The 13,797-nt window shown below is 38.8% G+C and overlaps 1 protein-coding gene across 1 annotated transcript; it reads left to right on the top strand.

Annotated features, from left to right (window-relative positions):
- Nucleotides 1-155: 155 nt before the first annotated feature.
- Nucleotides 156-7,211, top strand: LOC118428177 (mannose-6-phosphate isomerase-like). Its single transcript, XM_035838169.1, has 8 exons — nt 156-226; nt 870-997; nt 1,634-1,834; nt 2,459-2,600; nt 3,133-3,318; nt 3,827-3,994; nt 4,987-5,195; nt 6,188-7,211. Exons 1-8 carry the CDS (start codon nt 211-213, stop codon nt 6,416-6,418), a joined length of 1,281 nt encoding a protein of 426 aa, XP_035694062.1. The 5' UTR covers nt 156-210; the 3' UTR covers nt 6,419-7,211.
- The last annotated feature ends 6,586 nt before the right edge of the window (nt 7,212-13,797 follow it).

Raw genomic sequence — 13,797 nt, 5'->3', positions numbered from 1 at the left:
GGATTAAAAAGTTTGTTAAATAACGGTAAACCATGTTAAATACCACAATATTAGTATCATTAATAGTAAATATATCATTTTGATATGGTTTTTGCAATCCATTTCAACTGGAATCATTATACTATATGTCTAAAATTATTGGTATTTCTCCCTTTCGTTAGAATAGACTTGCCCGGTCAAAGGTCAGAAATACGACGTGCTCAGCAGAAGATGTCTAGTGCTTTGGGTGAGATTTCTTTCTCTTAGTCTTACTCACTTACTGCAAGTTTGTTCCTCAATTTTCTGCGTCTTGGAAAATCACGCATGCCACTACTGGAATATGCAATTTCTGAAATGGTAAAACCAGGAAGACTTAGAGCATATGTACAGGAGCAGGGGTAAAGTTTGGGTGGGGGAGGGGCATTGTGTTGATTGATTCGACCTTTGGAAAATTATAGAGTGAACAAAGATCAAGGTCGGTTGAAAAGGTCTGTGTAGATAATTTATGATCTGAGCTAAAAGTTATGTATAGATATGGTGTGATTGAAACATTCATCTGATAAATGATTCATGTGAGTGTTCAATATCACACCTGATTCACTTGAGAGAAAAGTTCAGAACTTTTTTTATCCTTTCTTTTTCTTGCTTTCTTTTCTTTCTTTCACTCTTTCATTTTGTACACAAGTAAACTTACATATACAAATGTATTTGTTTATAAGCCCTTTCACAGAGATCAAGACGTATGTGCGATGACAGCAATTCTATGTAATTTGTCAAAGGTAATGGTCCCGAAAAACTTCTACATTAGTAGTATCTGATCTCTGTGAAAGGGTTTATTACCCCCTATGATGATCATAAACGGTATTGACATATCCCCCCCCCCCCCTCAGTATTCCCATTGAAGTGTGCTGTGCAGCAGTATGCCTGGGGGAAGGTGGGTCCTGACAGTGAGGTGGCGAAGCTGAGTGCCAGCAGTGATCCCAACTTTGTCATCGACAACAGTGCCACCTATGCAGAGGTCAGTCATGTTGGTATAATACCACTGAGAACTTTAAATACAGTACTATACTGCTTTGGAAGCAGACTAAGAAGCAACACAAATTTTACTTGACCAATACAGCAACAGATTATAAGGAAACCCTTAGCCTACATATGTTATATGACAGGAGACACTTTTCCACTAAAACAGGGGAAGTATACAAAGCAACCATTTACAAAGCAGGAATCCCACACGCAGGAAACCTGTTCGCTTCTACGTATACTATCCGGAGACCTGCACATTCAAACCTCTTGGTGGTAACGTCAGTTTATGAGCGAATTAAGGAATGGGTTCTAGAGCACTCGTTGATGACAACAGGCCAGCGCCTGCATGCGCAAGGGGACATAGGGATTTTCCGCTGTTGGAACACCGGTTCGAACGAGCCCTCATCTAAAATGTGGACGATTCCAAATGTTAAGATGGTCAAGGATCCCAGACGGAACAGCAGAGAGAGAAAGTTCAGAAACAATACATATAGTGTCAGAGCTAGAAGCGACTGTATATATAGTATGTAATGAATGCCGGAGCAAACTACTTTCCATATGGTACCCAGGCTACCTATGATCATGACTTTCTTGAACAAGATGATCCTAAGATATCCTTTTTGTCTTGCAGCTATGGATGGGGACCCATCCCAAGGGCCCCAGTACCATTGTGTCCCCTGGTATGGCTGACACATCCCTGGCACAGTGGGTACAGGACAACCCTGCTGCACTGGGGGAGAAGGTGCTACACAAGTTTGACAAACAGCTGCCTTTCCTCTTCAAGGTCCTGTCAGTCAACACATCATTGTCTATACAGGCCCATCCAGCTAAGGTACTAGTAAACATCCCAACTTTATAATAGCATGAAAAGTTTACTGTATCTGAGTTGGTAGATTACATTATGGATGGTTGGGCTTATAGTACAATTGCTAAACTAGCTTCCAACACAAAGGTATTCACAGATCAATGATTGGTAATCAGTATTGATCCTGAAGAAGGTGACAGTGGTCGTTGAATATTTGATCCGTGTATAACCAACACAGGTGAGCTTCCAATTTTCAACTGAATTGCTCAGTCCTATGTCTTTATCTATCTGCTCTGAATGTGAGGCTCGATGCATGTGTGACGTCAGCAATGAAATCAAAGGTTAAAAACCTTCTCCTAGCTAGGCTGGGGGCAATACCAACTACTGAAAATTTTGATCCATTGCTGGCGCAACTCGTTCATGAACTGTCTTGTGTCCAGAGCAATTGGGCCAGATAGCCAATGAAGTCTGAGTCTAGAATTCCGGTTAATCCAATTGTGATGATTTAGCAAACAGTTTATGTTCTCCAAATCCCATATTGATTTTAAAACCATGGCCAACCATTTCAGTTTCTGGATATGGTGTGAAGTTTGCCATCTCTAACTGTGTTGTGATTTATGATATCACAATTTCTCGTCTTTCTTCCCCTAGCAACATGCTGAAGAACTGCATGCAGCTAGGCCTGACAAGTACCCTGACCCTAACCACAAGCCTGAGATGGCCATCGCTCTCACTCCATTCGAAGGTCTTTGTGGATTCAGACCACTCGAAGAAATTGTTGGCTTCCTGAAAGGTACTGATATTATAGGCAGCATTTGTGGCTGGCTAAACTTATATTACATTGAATCTCTTGTCATGCCTAATTTTGCCAATTTAACTTGCAGCATTGATTGAAGTTTTCAGTGATGTTGCACTAACAGTTCTTGGAAACAGTAATTGAACTGATTGACGGATACACATTTTAGACTCAGGTTAATTTTGCAAATAGGAGAAAATGGATCCGGAGTGTTTGTTGTGTTTAAAATTTTGACAATGTGGTTTAATCAAGGGCATAGAACACAGAGTTTTTAGTATGGTTTTAACTAAGTTTAAGTGAAGGGGTCACAATTCAAAAAGGTGAGAATAAAGCGACTGCAAACATTTCCCTCTTAAAGAAAATGTGTGAGTGTCTACTGATCTAGTATGTAGATTTTTATTATTTTTACTCCAGGTAAGTTTGAGCTTGAGAATAGGACTCAACGATAATTCCATAAAAGATCTAACTTTTAAATGTTGTTCAAGGAATTCTGAGTACATTTGTAGGTAACTGTTTATCTGTTCCTCAGGTGTTGCAGAGTTCCAGGCTGTAGTCGGGTCAGAGGCCGCAGAGGCCCTGATGACCGCCCAGTCCTCCGGCCAGCCAGACCAGGTGTCCCGGGCCATGCAGAGGTGCTTCACTGCCCTCATGACCTGTGACAAGGACACAGTAGCCAAGCAGCTGTCTTCACTCCTGGACAGGCTCGCAAAACAAGGTCAGACAGAACTGGGGAAAAGATTTTCCTCAGCCTTAAATTTATGCAAATTAGGATTTCATTTGCATAATCTCTGATGAAATGCTATGATAGCTTTCAGATCCGTCTTTCATATTATATTCTGTATTTTGGACTATGTGGGCCACCAGCGCAAGACTTTGGACAGAGGGGAATTGTTCTTGTACCTCAAATGGTATCAGCCTCACAGTTGAGCTCCTGGTTCAAGTTTCGTTGTATCTTTGGTGACTGCATGTTCAATATTAGGTACATGTAGCTACATTGTATAGGGGCTTGGGTATTTCAGTTGGGGCTGCACTTGTCTTTATGAAGGGATGTATGATGATGAAGTCCTATGTTGGGAAGGGCTAGCAACTTCTCTCTGTGAGAAAATATACTTTGCAAAATGTATGAGTCATGAAAATCAGGTTTTTACTTGCATGGTTAATGAGAATGTTCATAACATTACTATTTGTGCCTCATTCCCCCATACTGTTTTCCATGTATATAGGTGATGTTGCCATGTCCGACAGTAATAAGGAGTTGTTCCAGCGGCTCCACTCCCAGTTCCCTGGTGATGTGGGCTGTTTTGTCATCTTCTTCCTCAACCACATGAGACTGCAGCCTGGAGAGGCCATGTTTCTGGGACCAAACAAGCCCCATGCATATCTGTCAGGAGGTGAGACACTACATGTGCTACCATCACTGTAGTTTCTGGCCTTTGCAGTCATGCCACCTAGCAGGTCTAGATAGCATTGCAGCATCAGAGAGAAAAGAAGGCCTGGTATGTCAAGAGAATTTGTGATGATGATAAGGTCTCATTGATGAGTTTCCTCTTCCCATAGACTTCTATGTTATAATTCGTGTTTTACTTGGTCGCCTTTATAATGAAGCTACATGAAATGTCAGCAGATTTTTTATTCTCTGTTGAGCAAATTTACTCTATATAATAGAAAAAAATTGCCAATGACTAGAATCCATAGGTTTGTTGTTAATAGCAATTACAAGCTACAATCAGTCAATCCCAGCAAAAGGCATTTTTTTCCTTGCTAGCGTACAACCGCACCACGCAGAACCCAGGACTGTGTACCTCCGACCTAGCGCGCGGCTGTCAAACTTTACCTGCTGATTTCTTCAGTTACAAGCAAGCTTTCACCAATCTAACTTTTGATATCAGTTCGGCTGGCCAAAAGCGAATTTCTCACCGCTAAAAACATGCGTCCATGCAGCCGTTCAGTTTTTGGCTCGGATCTCTTTTAGGGTACCCACTCGCGGAGTAATACATCAATGAGACCATAAGGCAAATTTGGAACAATTGCATTGTCTACAAACTGTCCCATAGTTGTGCCACCTAGCAACATATGATGAAATTACATTATATTGCAACAAAGTATCACATTGAAAGAGTAGAATACATTGTACATGTATGTACAATATGTGAAAATACTGGGAAAAAGAGCAATTGATTTAAAGTAACAGAATTAAACTGATACGAGAAAATGATTGCAGCTTAAACTTTCAAACAGCATCCGCCATTTTCTTCCACGCATTTGAGTTTAGTTCACATCAAGTAATTTCATGCCGATTACCTCTCTGACAGCGTGAAATAAACTCGTAATTGTTTTTAGAATTCTAGGTTTTGATATCAACATTTACCTTCAATGTTTTCAGACTGCATGGAGTGCATGGCGTGTTCTGACAATGTTGTGAGGGCAGGGCTCACACCAAAGTACATTGATGTCTCCACACTGTGTGAGATGTTGGAGTACGTACCCAGCAGCCCCCAGCAGCAGATCTTCCAGTGCCAGAACCACCCCACAGACTCCTCAGTCTCCATATACAACCCTCCTGTGCCTGACTTTGCTGTGGCTAAGATACAGGTTTGTGTTCTATGCCCACAAATAGTTTCAGAGTCTCAAAAGTTCGTGTTCTACACCCACAATTAGTTTCAAAGTCTCAAAGGTGTGTGTTCTACATCCATAAATAGTTTCAAAGTCTCAAAGGTTTGTGTTCTACATCCACAAATAGTTTCAAAGTATCAAATGTTTATTTTCTACGTCCACAAATAGTTTCAAAGTCTCAAAGGTTTGTCTTCTACATTTAAAGGTTCAAACAAACTTCTTAGATCCTGCCGTGTCTCATGACACATTGGGCAGCATTAGCAGTCTAAAGCAGTTAAATTCTACACCCACAAATAGTGTCATCTGGTTGGTAAATCTTTGGATATTTTAGTTCTTATTACGCAACTAGAAGACATCAAAGTACCTGCTAATGTTGTTTTTTTTTGAGAGGGGAGCAAGGGCACTATGTCCCCTTGCCCTGACCATGCCCCCTCCCCCTCCTTATTCAGGGAAGCAGATCATCTAGATCTAATGATACATAAAATTTAGATTGACCAGGGATGCTTTTGTGACTGTTGCTCCTCATCAATACTCAAAATGGCCCATTTTGAACAAAACTCTCTAAAATTCTACACGCTGCAATGAGGGAAATTCTACAGAATGGTGATACATTGAATCCCTGTAATGATCCCCCCCCCCCTTCAGCAAAAAAAATTTCCTCTACGTCTCCTGGCCAGGGATGAATGGGGATTCAAATTTACTCACAATTAGATCCACAATCCACAATGCCATCAAGCCCCCTCATCTACGTGTAAGCACATCTAACTCCCAAGGGATGGGGAACAACAGACGTTAAACCGGATAGTGAGTGAGTGAGTTCTAGCTGACAGCACCCCTTATATATCTACCATAAATAAAATGTATTTTATCTTACTAATAGCCTCCAAGCCACGTCCTTTCATCTGCTTGGAGATTACTTTGAGCTAACTTTCCAAATTCTGAGTTTTGCTGAAATTTTTTTGCACTCCCAGATTCCCTCGGACTGTGCCCAGCCCTGTTCCTACACCCTCGAGGCGGTGGATAGCGCGAGTATCGTACTGACCATAGAGGGAGAGGGGGAGGGCACCACGGCGTCTGTCACCGAACACAAGGTCAAGTTCTCCCGTGGGATCGTGGTGTTTGTATCGGCCAACCAGAGCGTCAACATCTCCTGTAGGTCTAAAGGGATGCTCATGTTCCGAGCTTTTTGTCCGTTAGAGTGAGTAGTTGTGCCATTTCCTGCACTAGATTTGTCTCTGTCACAGATCTTGTAGAAGTTTCAGTGTTAATTCTAGGGGGTAGGGCTGATTTTCAACAAGAGGCCCGTACACGTGTTCTGTAGTGGTAGAAGAGATCTTTAATGCCGTCCCCCAAAATCAGTCTGGCACTCCTAGAAATTCAGTAGAAGGTCTGCAAAGGGGGCTAGCACTAATTGATATAAAATCATCCAATCAGCCTATGAACATCACAGGTAAATACTCTGGGTACATAGATCTGTTGAATATTGCTATCTAAATAAAATTTGTTTTCTCTAGAATAGCTAAAATTAAAGACATGATTTCTGTCAAGCAATAGTTACAAGATTCTATCAAATAACAGAATAAGAGATTGTGAACAAACTATAGATGGATTGTTGACTTATTTCCTACCTCTAGTAAAAAGAATTTGTGGAAATTTCTAAATGAAGGGATAGCTACATAGATTAAGATTCATCAAAATATATGTGACATAATTTTATCAGATGTGACAAAAGACATAAGATTTTATCCTGCAGACTGCAAAAATATAATTTTGCTGCTGAATGGGGTTAACCCCTGTGCCAAATTATCAGATATGAGTTAGATATGAATTGTACAAATCAAATTCCAATATGCATAATGAATTTGAAGTAATTGCGTATCAAGGGTGATACAAGGGGAATGATAAAACTAGTAACAGCATAATATTTTGGTGTACACTGTACATGTATCAAGAGACAAGCAAACCACATAATATTATATATTGTGTGACATAAACTAAATTATAACTTTACAGTAAAGCTAAATTGTGCGTCAATGGTACACTAAGACCATATCAACAGTGTATTTAGGGCATGGTGCTTGGAATGTCTAATCAACACTAGACTTCTAAAGCAGGAGTTTCACAAAAATGCTATACACATGTGTACATGACAATGTAATAGTTTAGTGCCATAGTGCTAGTGCTAGACTGCCATATATTAACAGGAGTTGCCACTGAGAATCAGAAATAAAGATGTTGCAAAATTGAAGACAGGAAGTTTAGTTTCAAGCAGTCTTTACACATAAGACATTAAGCAGCAATACATTTAGACTTAAGTGAAAATTTTACTGTCGAGTGAATATTCTGCCATTCATTTTAAATGAGTTACAGCCAGTTGGGTAAGATTTAAAATTTCAGCATTAGTCTGTTACTGAAATACATGTAAGTGACTAAATCAGACGTAACATGCATGTAGTTACCATGACATATACGTAGCCTAGTCTACAGATTAGTACAAATTACATTTGGAGTTCTGCCTGAGTTTCTCAGAAGTCTCCCCAAATTTCCCAGAATGATTATAATGTCTTTGATATTCAATAAAAAATACAGACCAGGGCTTGTGCGATTACACCATATGCAAGATATGGTTTGTGGTCGCCATAGATATCTAGTTGCTTTTAAAATCAGAATTTTTTTTATACAGTCATGTAACTTGCTCTTCTTAATATATGATAGATACAAATTCTATTTCTTGCAATTGATTTTGAAGACAATGGTTCTGTGTCAAATGAGATGGCAGAAATTTTCAAAATGAATCCAGATTTAGTCTCAAATTGGCTTTCACACTAATTTTATGTATGTGTGTGAAATTGTTTTTGTTACGTTTGGGTGCATTAAGTAATTATGCAAAATTTTTACTAGTACTCGGTAAATGACTCTAATATCAACACGAGATTTAATGAATGTTAAATCTGTAATATGTCTGTCAAAGTATTTGCAATAATGATACAATGTAATACATTCAGTGACATAGTTTATGATGTTTGGTCAATTAATTTCTCTGGCAATAGTGTTCATAAAGATTGTACATATGTTGTACATTTTTACCTAGTAGTAGTTGAAGTAAATTAGTAATACATTAATTTCAGTATACAGTAATTTTATTCTTACTTGTATCTAATATGCTGACCTCATTAAAGGAGGGCCTAGATCTAATGATCTTGATTTGCAAATGTTTAACTGGCAAAAATAGACACTTAATTTAGTTAGAATAATAATTTTACAGAGGTACACATATTACATATTATATTTACTTTTTAAGACCAGCAAACCGTTTGCATTAAAAGGGGGTCAGGTACGTATGCGTTTGATTTGTTAGTGATAGCACCCAAACACGTTTTCTCCAGTGTGACACATTGTGGTCCACTGATGTGAGAGCTCGTCCTTTTAAATGCCTACTTTCCCTGCCGGCAACCAGGAAAGCCTTGGGGATAATTTGAGAGACCTGCCAACTGACCAGACATCGGTCCATCTAAATACTTGAATGTGTGATCAGATCTAGCATGCAGTACATGTACTTGCTAAAGGGACCTACTCAACTGTTAGATTACCAGTGCAACGCATGACCTGGCTTGTGACCAGCATAAGGAAAACATGTCAGTCTGTTAATAATGGTGCCTGGCCACAGCAATTTCATTTTGTAGCGGCTCTTGGGCCCATTCAGATATTGAAAAATTTTATGTTGAAATTTGTGCCATGGTTTAATGTTCGAGTTTTATGCAAAACATTTTCAGTGCAAGCTTAAAAACACGTCATAAATTGTTGGTCTGACTCTTTCTTCTGACTACCCCCTTGTCTAAGCACCATGCATGTACTTTGGTGTACTACTGTTAATGCATTTAAGTTTGCAGGGATTTAATTTTGCGGTAGCGGTAAAAGGGACTTTTCGCAGTGGATTTAAGTTTGCATAGACGCAGCAGTCTAATACCATAATAGAAAAATCTTTGCGGCGGTTTTAAATTTGCAGTAAAGTGGTCACCGCGAAAACCGCGAACATTAATCCACCGCGAACATTTCTGGATTTACAGTATTCTATTTACCCTTTCAAAGTTGCAGGTATATAGGCGTGAAGCCGAACACTAGTTGGTTTTTGACTGGCTTTCCATAAAGGTATCTAAATTAGTGTTTCATTTTGTCACTATAGTGCAGAATTGTTTCTACCACTAACTGAAAACCACTATGAACAGTTTATTTTCTCCCTACCGCAAAATTAAACAGTAACTATTACAATTGAAGAATGAAATAACAGGAAAACAGACTGAGGGGATTGACACAGTTTAAGGGAGTGAAAAATTCATACATTAATGTGTATTTCCTTCACCCTTTCCTCTTACTGAATGTTATTTCTGAGATGTCATTAAAACCAAGGACAATGGGCCATAACTGACTCAGAGGCTTTTTGAAAATTACATGTATTTATTCACAGAGTAGACCAAAATTGTAAAATTGATATTTCTCATGTTTATTCCTGAAGTGGTGGCTCTGTTATGAATGAAAGCAGGCACACAAATTGACAACAGCTTGTTATGTTGACACTGAATGACCTGTCGCACCTAACCTTTGCAAATCTAGCTGCAAGCAATGTTTAAATTAAAACTATAATGTAACAAGGGTGCTTCTAGTCTCTGCTTAGTAATGAGTTCGACAACAAAATTTCAAGGAAGAAATTAACTTCTAAGCACATAAGTCTTGGGTAGATCACTCTGCTGCTTGAAGGCACTACTACAGTAACTATTTCTAGTTCTGTTCTTATCAGGTATTATTAGAAACTTTACCTGTAGTTTAAACCTCTACCAGTTTAGTCATTTGGGGCATTATGCATAGTAATTGCTATTTTTTGTTCATGTAAAAAAGCCTATTTTCTTGTTGATCTTTCAGTTTAGATGGTATCTCACTGCACTTGGGGCACCTGTGTGGCACTGCCGGTTTCTTTCACTTGCTAATAGGCACTGTAACAGTTGTGTTATTGTGGCTGATTTTTATAATTCAAATGTTGCATAATACATAAAAGTATGACTTATAGGACAGCAAAATACACAAACGTAAGAAAATTTGTTCTTATCTCTGAAATGAGTAATTTTTCAAACCCTGCAGTGCTGCACCATCTAAAATTTTTGTTTCTTAAATTGCAACAACCAAGTTGACCTTTTACTAATTTGACATTTTGTACCCAGTCTCAGAAACTGTAACAGTTGCATGCTTCACTCTTCACTGAAGGAGACTAAACTTCTTTCACACTTTGTCAAGATCCGAGTCACTGCACCTCCCTTTTAGTATTCCGCTCTGCACACGTGGACATAATTGGAATGCAGCGGTGCCTTAGATGTCAGAAGATGGTCCACAGGAAGCTGCACAGACTATTAGAAATTCTCTCGACAACAATACTCCGTGAGATCGCCTTATTTGGCATTCAGAAGAAGCATTGAAGCAGAAATGCAGGCTTACTCCCAGGGTGAAAGTGTTATCCGGGAATGGGCTACGACTTGACTTAGACACTTTTCTAAAGTAAAAGTTGGTTTAAATGTTTTTCGTTTGAAGTTAACCATGGATACAGCAACCAGTTTGTTTGTTTGAACCTTCGTTTAAATAATTCATGAGAAGCTCAAATTGGTCAGCAGGCCGCTTTTCATTGAAGTCATGAGGGAGGTAAGGGTCAGATTATAAAATACAACATAGATACAGATTACATCAAGTCCTAATAAGTCTATCAAGAATATATATCACTTGTTACATGGTACAAAACACTTAGTAGAGCGTAGGCTTGAAGCATTCATAGTCTGTGTCCATTTGTTTTGGTTACTTAAGCGACTGAGGAAAAATGGTTGCAGAGTACAGGTGTTTAATGAGAACAGGGTGGGGTTAACTGATTGGACACTCAGGACTGTTTAATTGTGGCTCATGACTGGAGTTGGTTTCCTGTGCCATCCTGACCTGGCTATCAAATAGGAATGACAGGGAGAATCTTTATCAATCTGGATGTCAAAATGTTGTGATATATTTCTCGACTTCATCTGGAATATCTTTCATCAAAATATGTTCAACATTGAATTTCAACCACCTTCAAGTTACCTAAAATTGTGAGCACTACAATTATATTAGTGCTCTAAAGGTTACATTAGGGTTGGGTATCGGTACAGTGTACAAAACCATTTTTTTTAATTGGACCGGTCTGGAAAAAATTTGATGTACATGATACAATTCGATGTACCTAGAAAAAATGATTTATGATCAGGCATACACATGTTTGGGGGCTTACCGGTCTAAGAAAATAACAAGAGCAAAGTAAAGTGGAGTCTATAGTCATTTCTATAAGTTTTACATTCAATCGTACAGAGGCAGTTAGCCTTGTAGGATGTTAAAACACCAATAGGAGTCGAATACTCCACAAAACAGATTTCTTTGTAGTGAAATGGACCATTGTTTTGAGTATCATCCTTTAAAGTTTCACAAAATACAGGCAATCAGGTTCAGGTCCGGACCTGATCCTCTGGACCTGAACTGGGCCTGGACCTGAGTTTTCTGTACCGGTCCCCACCCCTACTAGTAATGTACATTGTACATGTACATCATGTATGCTCATACCTCAGCAGGTGAACGCTTCAATTTGCTGAGTTGCTTACAATTCCTGCAACCAGACATATCATTAACCTCTGCTCGGGGCGAGGCTAATAGGCTCAACATGGATTCTTTGAAGAAAGCTGCACGCTGCACCGTACTTAGTGCTGAAGTCACTACTTCTGAACTGGAAAGAGTCTCAGCTGAACTTAGATCTGGAGCGACATGCCAGACGTACAAAATGTAGTTCAGTGACCTCAAGATATACTGTAATGGTTCTAGAAGGAAAGCAATGCAGGAAAGCAATATCGTAAACCAATTATTGATTTATGAGTGAGAAAGATGTTCTTGTATGGTATAGACTGAGAGACATTTTGTAACTGTAAAATGTAGGAGACCTTGATATAGCAGTGGTCAATATACCCACTAAGTACACACTTGGAAATGCCCACATTTGCTTGGTGCAACTTGATTCTAAACCCAGGTAGCGCAGTGCACAACCTAAGATTCGCAGTTGGAATACTGCTATTCCCCTACCTATGCATAATTTTTTGTATTCATTTTTGATAAGATACATGTAAAACATACAATCATGTATTAGTTACATGTAACTGGAAGAAAAGATAATGGATGTATACGTAGTTGATCTGAAGTAAGATTACTGTAATTCACTTGTCTTCTCGGTACCAAGCTTTCACGGTCTGAGAAAATTTAACTTGTTCTTGGAACCAAATGTTCACTGTTCCGGCAAGTGCACATAAAAAAAGTCTGTGAATTATTTGTTATCATGATAAGTTCATGTTACAGTTGTCAACGTGAAAATCATGAACATAACAGTACATTAAAAAAATCAGGAATTACAGTATTAACTAGAACTAGTGGGGCAACCTGAAATGTTCATGGTGCAACCTGGCTTTTGGCTCAGGTTGCCACCTGGGCAACCTGCCTGAAAAAGTATTTTGAGCACTTCGTATCTACAGTATATCTTGAGATCCAGCTGGCAGATGAAAAGAAAACTAGATAAAAACGCCTTTGAAAAGAAAAAGATGTCATAAACCAGCATCTGCTTGGAGAGTACGTTAAATGCATACCTCCTATTTTTGGTCACTTTTAATGGCGTTTCTGTAGGGCCCATGTTATATTCACCATACAATACAAGCTTACCTTTGAGTCAGCAATTTGTAGACATTCTTGAGTTGAGGATGTGCAGTACAAAGTACAACAGTCTTGAAACAGGAAATGCTTCTGTGACTTCCTCCTTATTATTTATATATACCGGTAACGCTTTGAGTTCAACTTTATCCTTGGAGTGACCTTTATCCATTCACTCACTCAATCACTATCCATGGTTTGATTGTCAAATTGTCCGTTGTCTTTAAAAACAGCACATACAGGAGTATGACGTCTGCTGACAGTGGTTTGAAATTTGCAATATTTTCAAAATGTTCCGATTTGAAACCACCGTCCGTCGACTTCGTCTTCATATCCCTAAATACGTTTTTTTTACAAACAACGAATATAGGTTACCCTCGGATAAAGGTGAGCCAGCGTTAATAACTGTTACAGTACGTTTCTTTGCAGGTTGCCATCTATCTTAACAATTTGTACAAATCTATCTTTAGGCCACACCAATTTAATTTGGTTCACGGATTCGCTCGCTCCTAATTTTTGGAAAAAAAAATAAAAATAAAAATTACCACTGAGCAAATTTTCACCATTAATGAAGCCATCCACCAACTTTCTGGTGTAGCAAATTGGCCTTTATATTATAAGCTCCTTAAAGTGTGGGTACAGGTGCTGGTACTGTACAATAATAGTGTTTTTGTACTTTTTTCAAGCTGAAAACTTTTTTTCTTTATGTTTTGGATTAGTCGTTACCTTTACCCCAACCATTTTACAATTTTTATTTTTATTTCGCCCTCTTGCTCCATATTTTTTATGAAAAAATCCGTGAACCAAGAAATTAAATTGGTGTGGCCTTAGGTGT

Source organism: Branchiostoma floridae, chromosome 12, assembly GCF_000003815.2.
Source record: "Branchiostoma floridae strain S238N-H82 chromosome 12, Bfl_VNyyK, whole genome shotgun sequence".
NCBI classification, from domain to species: Eukaryota; Metazoa; Chordata; class Leptocardii; order Amphioxiformes; family Branchiostomatidae; genus Branchiostoma; species Branchiostoma floridae.
Note: the sequence above shows the minus strand (reverse complement) of the source record. Positions and strands in the feature narration are given on the sequence as shown.

Coding starts and splice junctions, on each gene's coding strand:
- LOC118428177 (XM_035838169.1), top strand. Junction 3,995..4,986: donor CCATGCATATCTGTCAGGAG/GTGAGACACTAC, acceptor CAATGTTTTCAG/ACTGCATGGAGTGCATGGCG. Junction 5,196..6,187: donor TTGCTGTGGCTAAGATACAG/GTTTGTGTTCTA, acceptor TTGCACTCCCAG/ATTCCCTCGGACTGTGCCCA.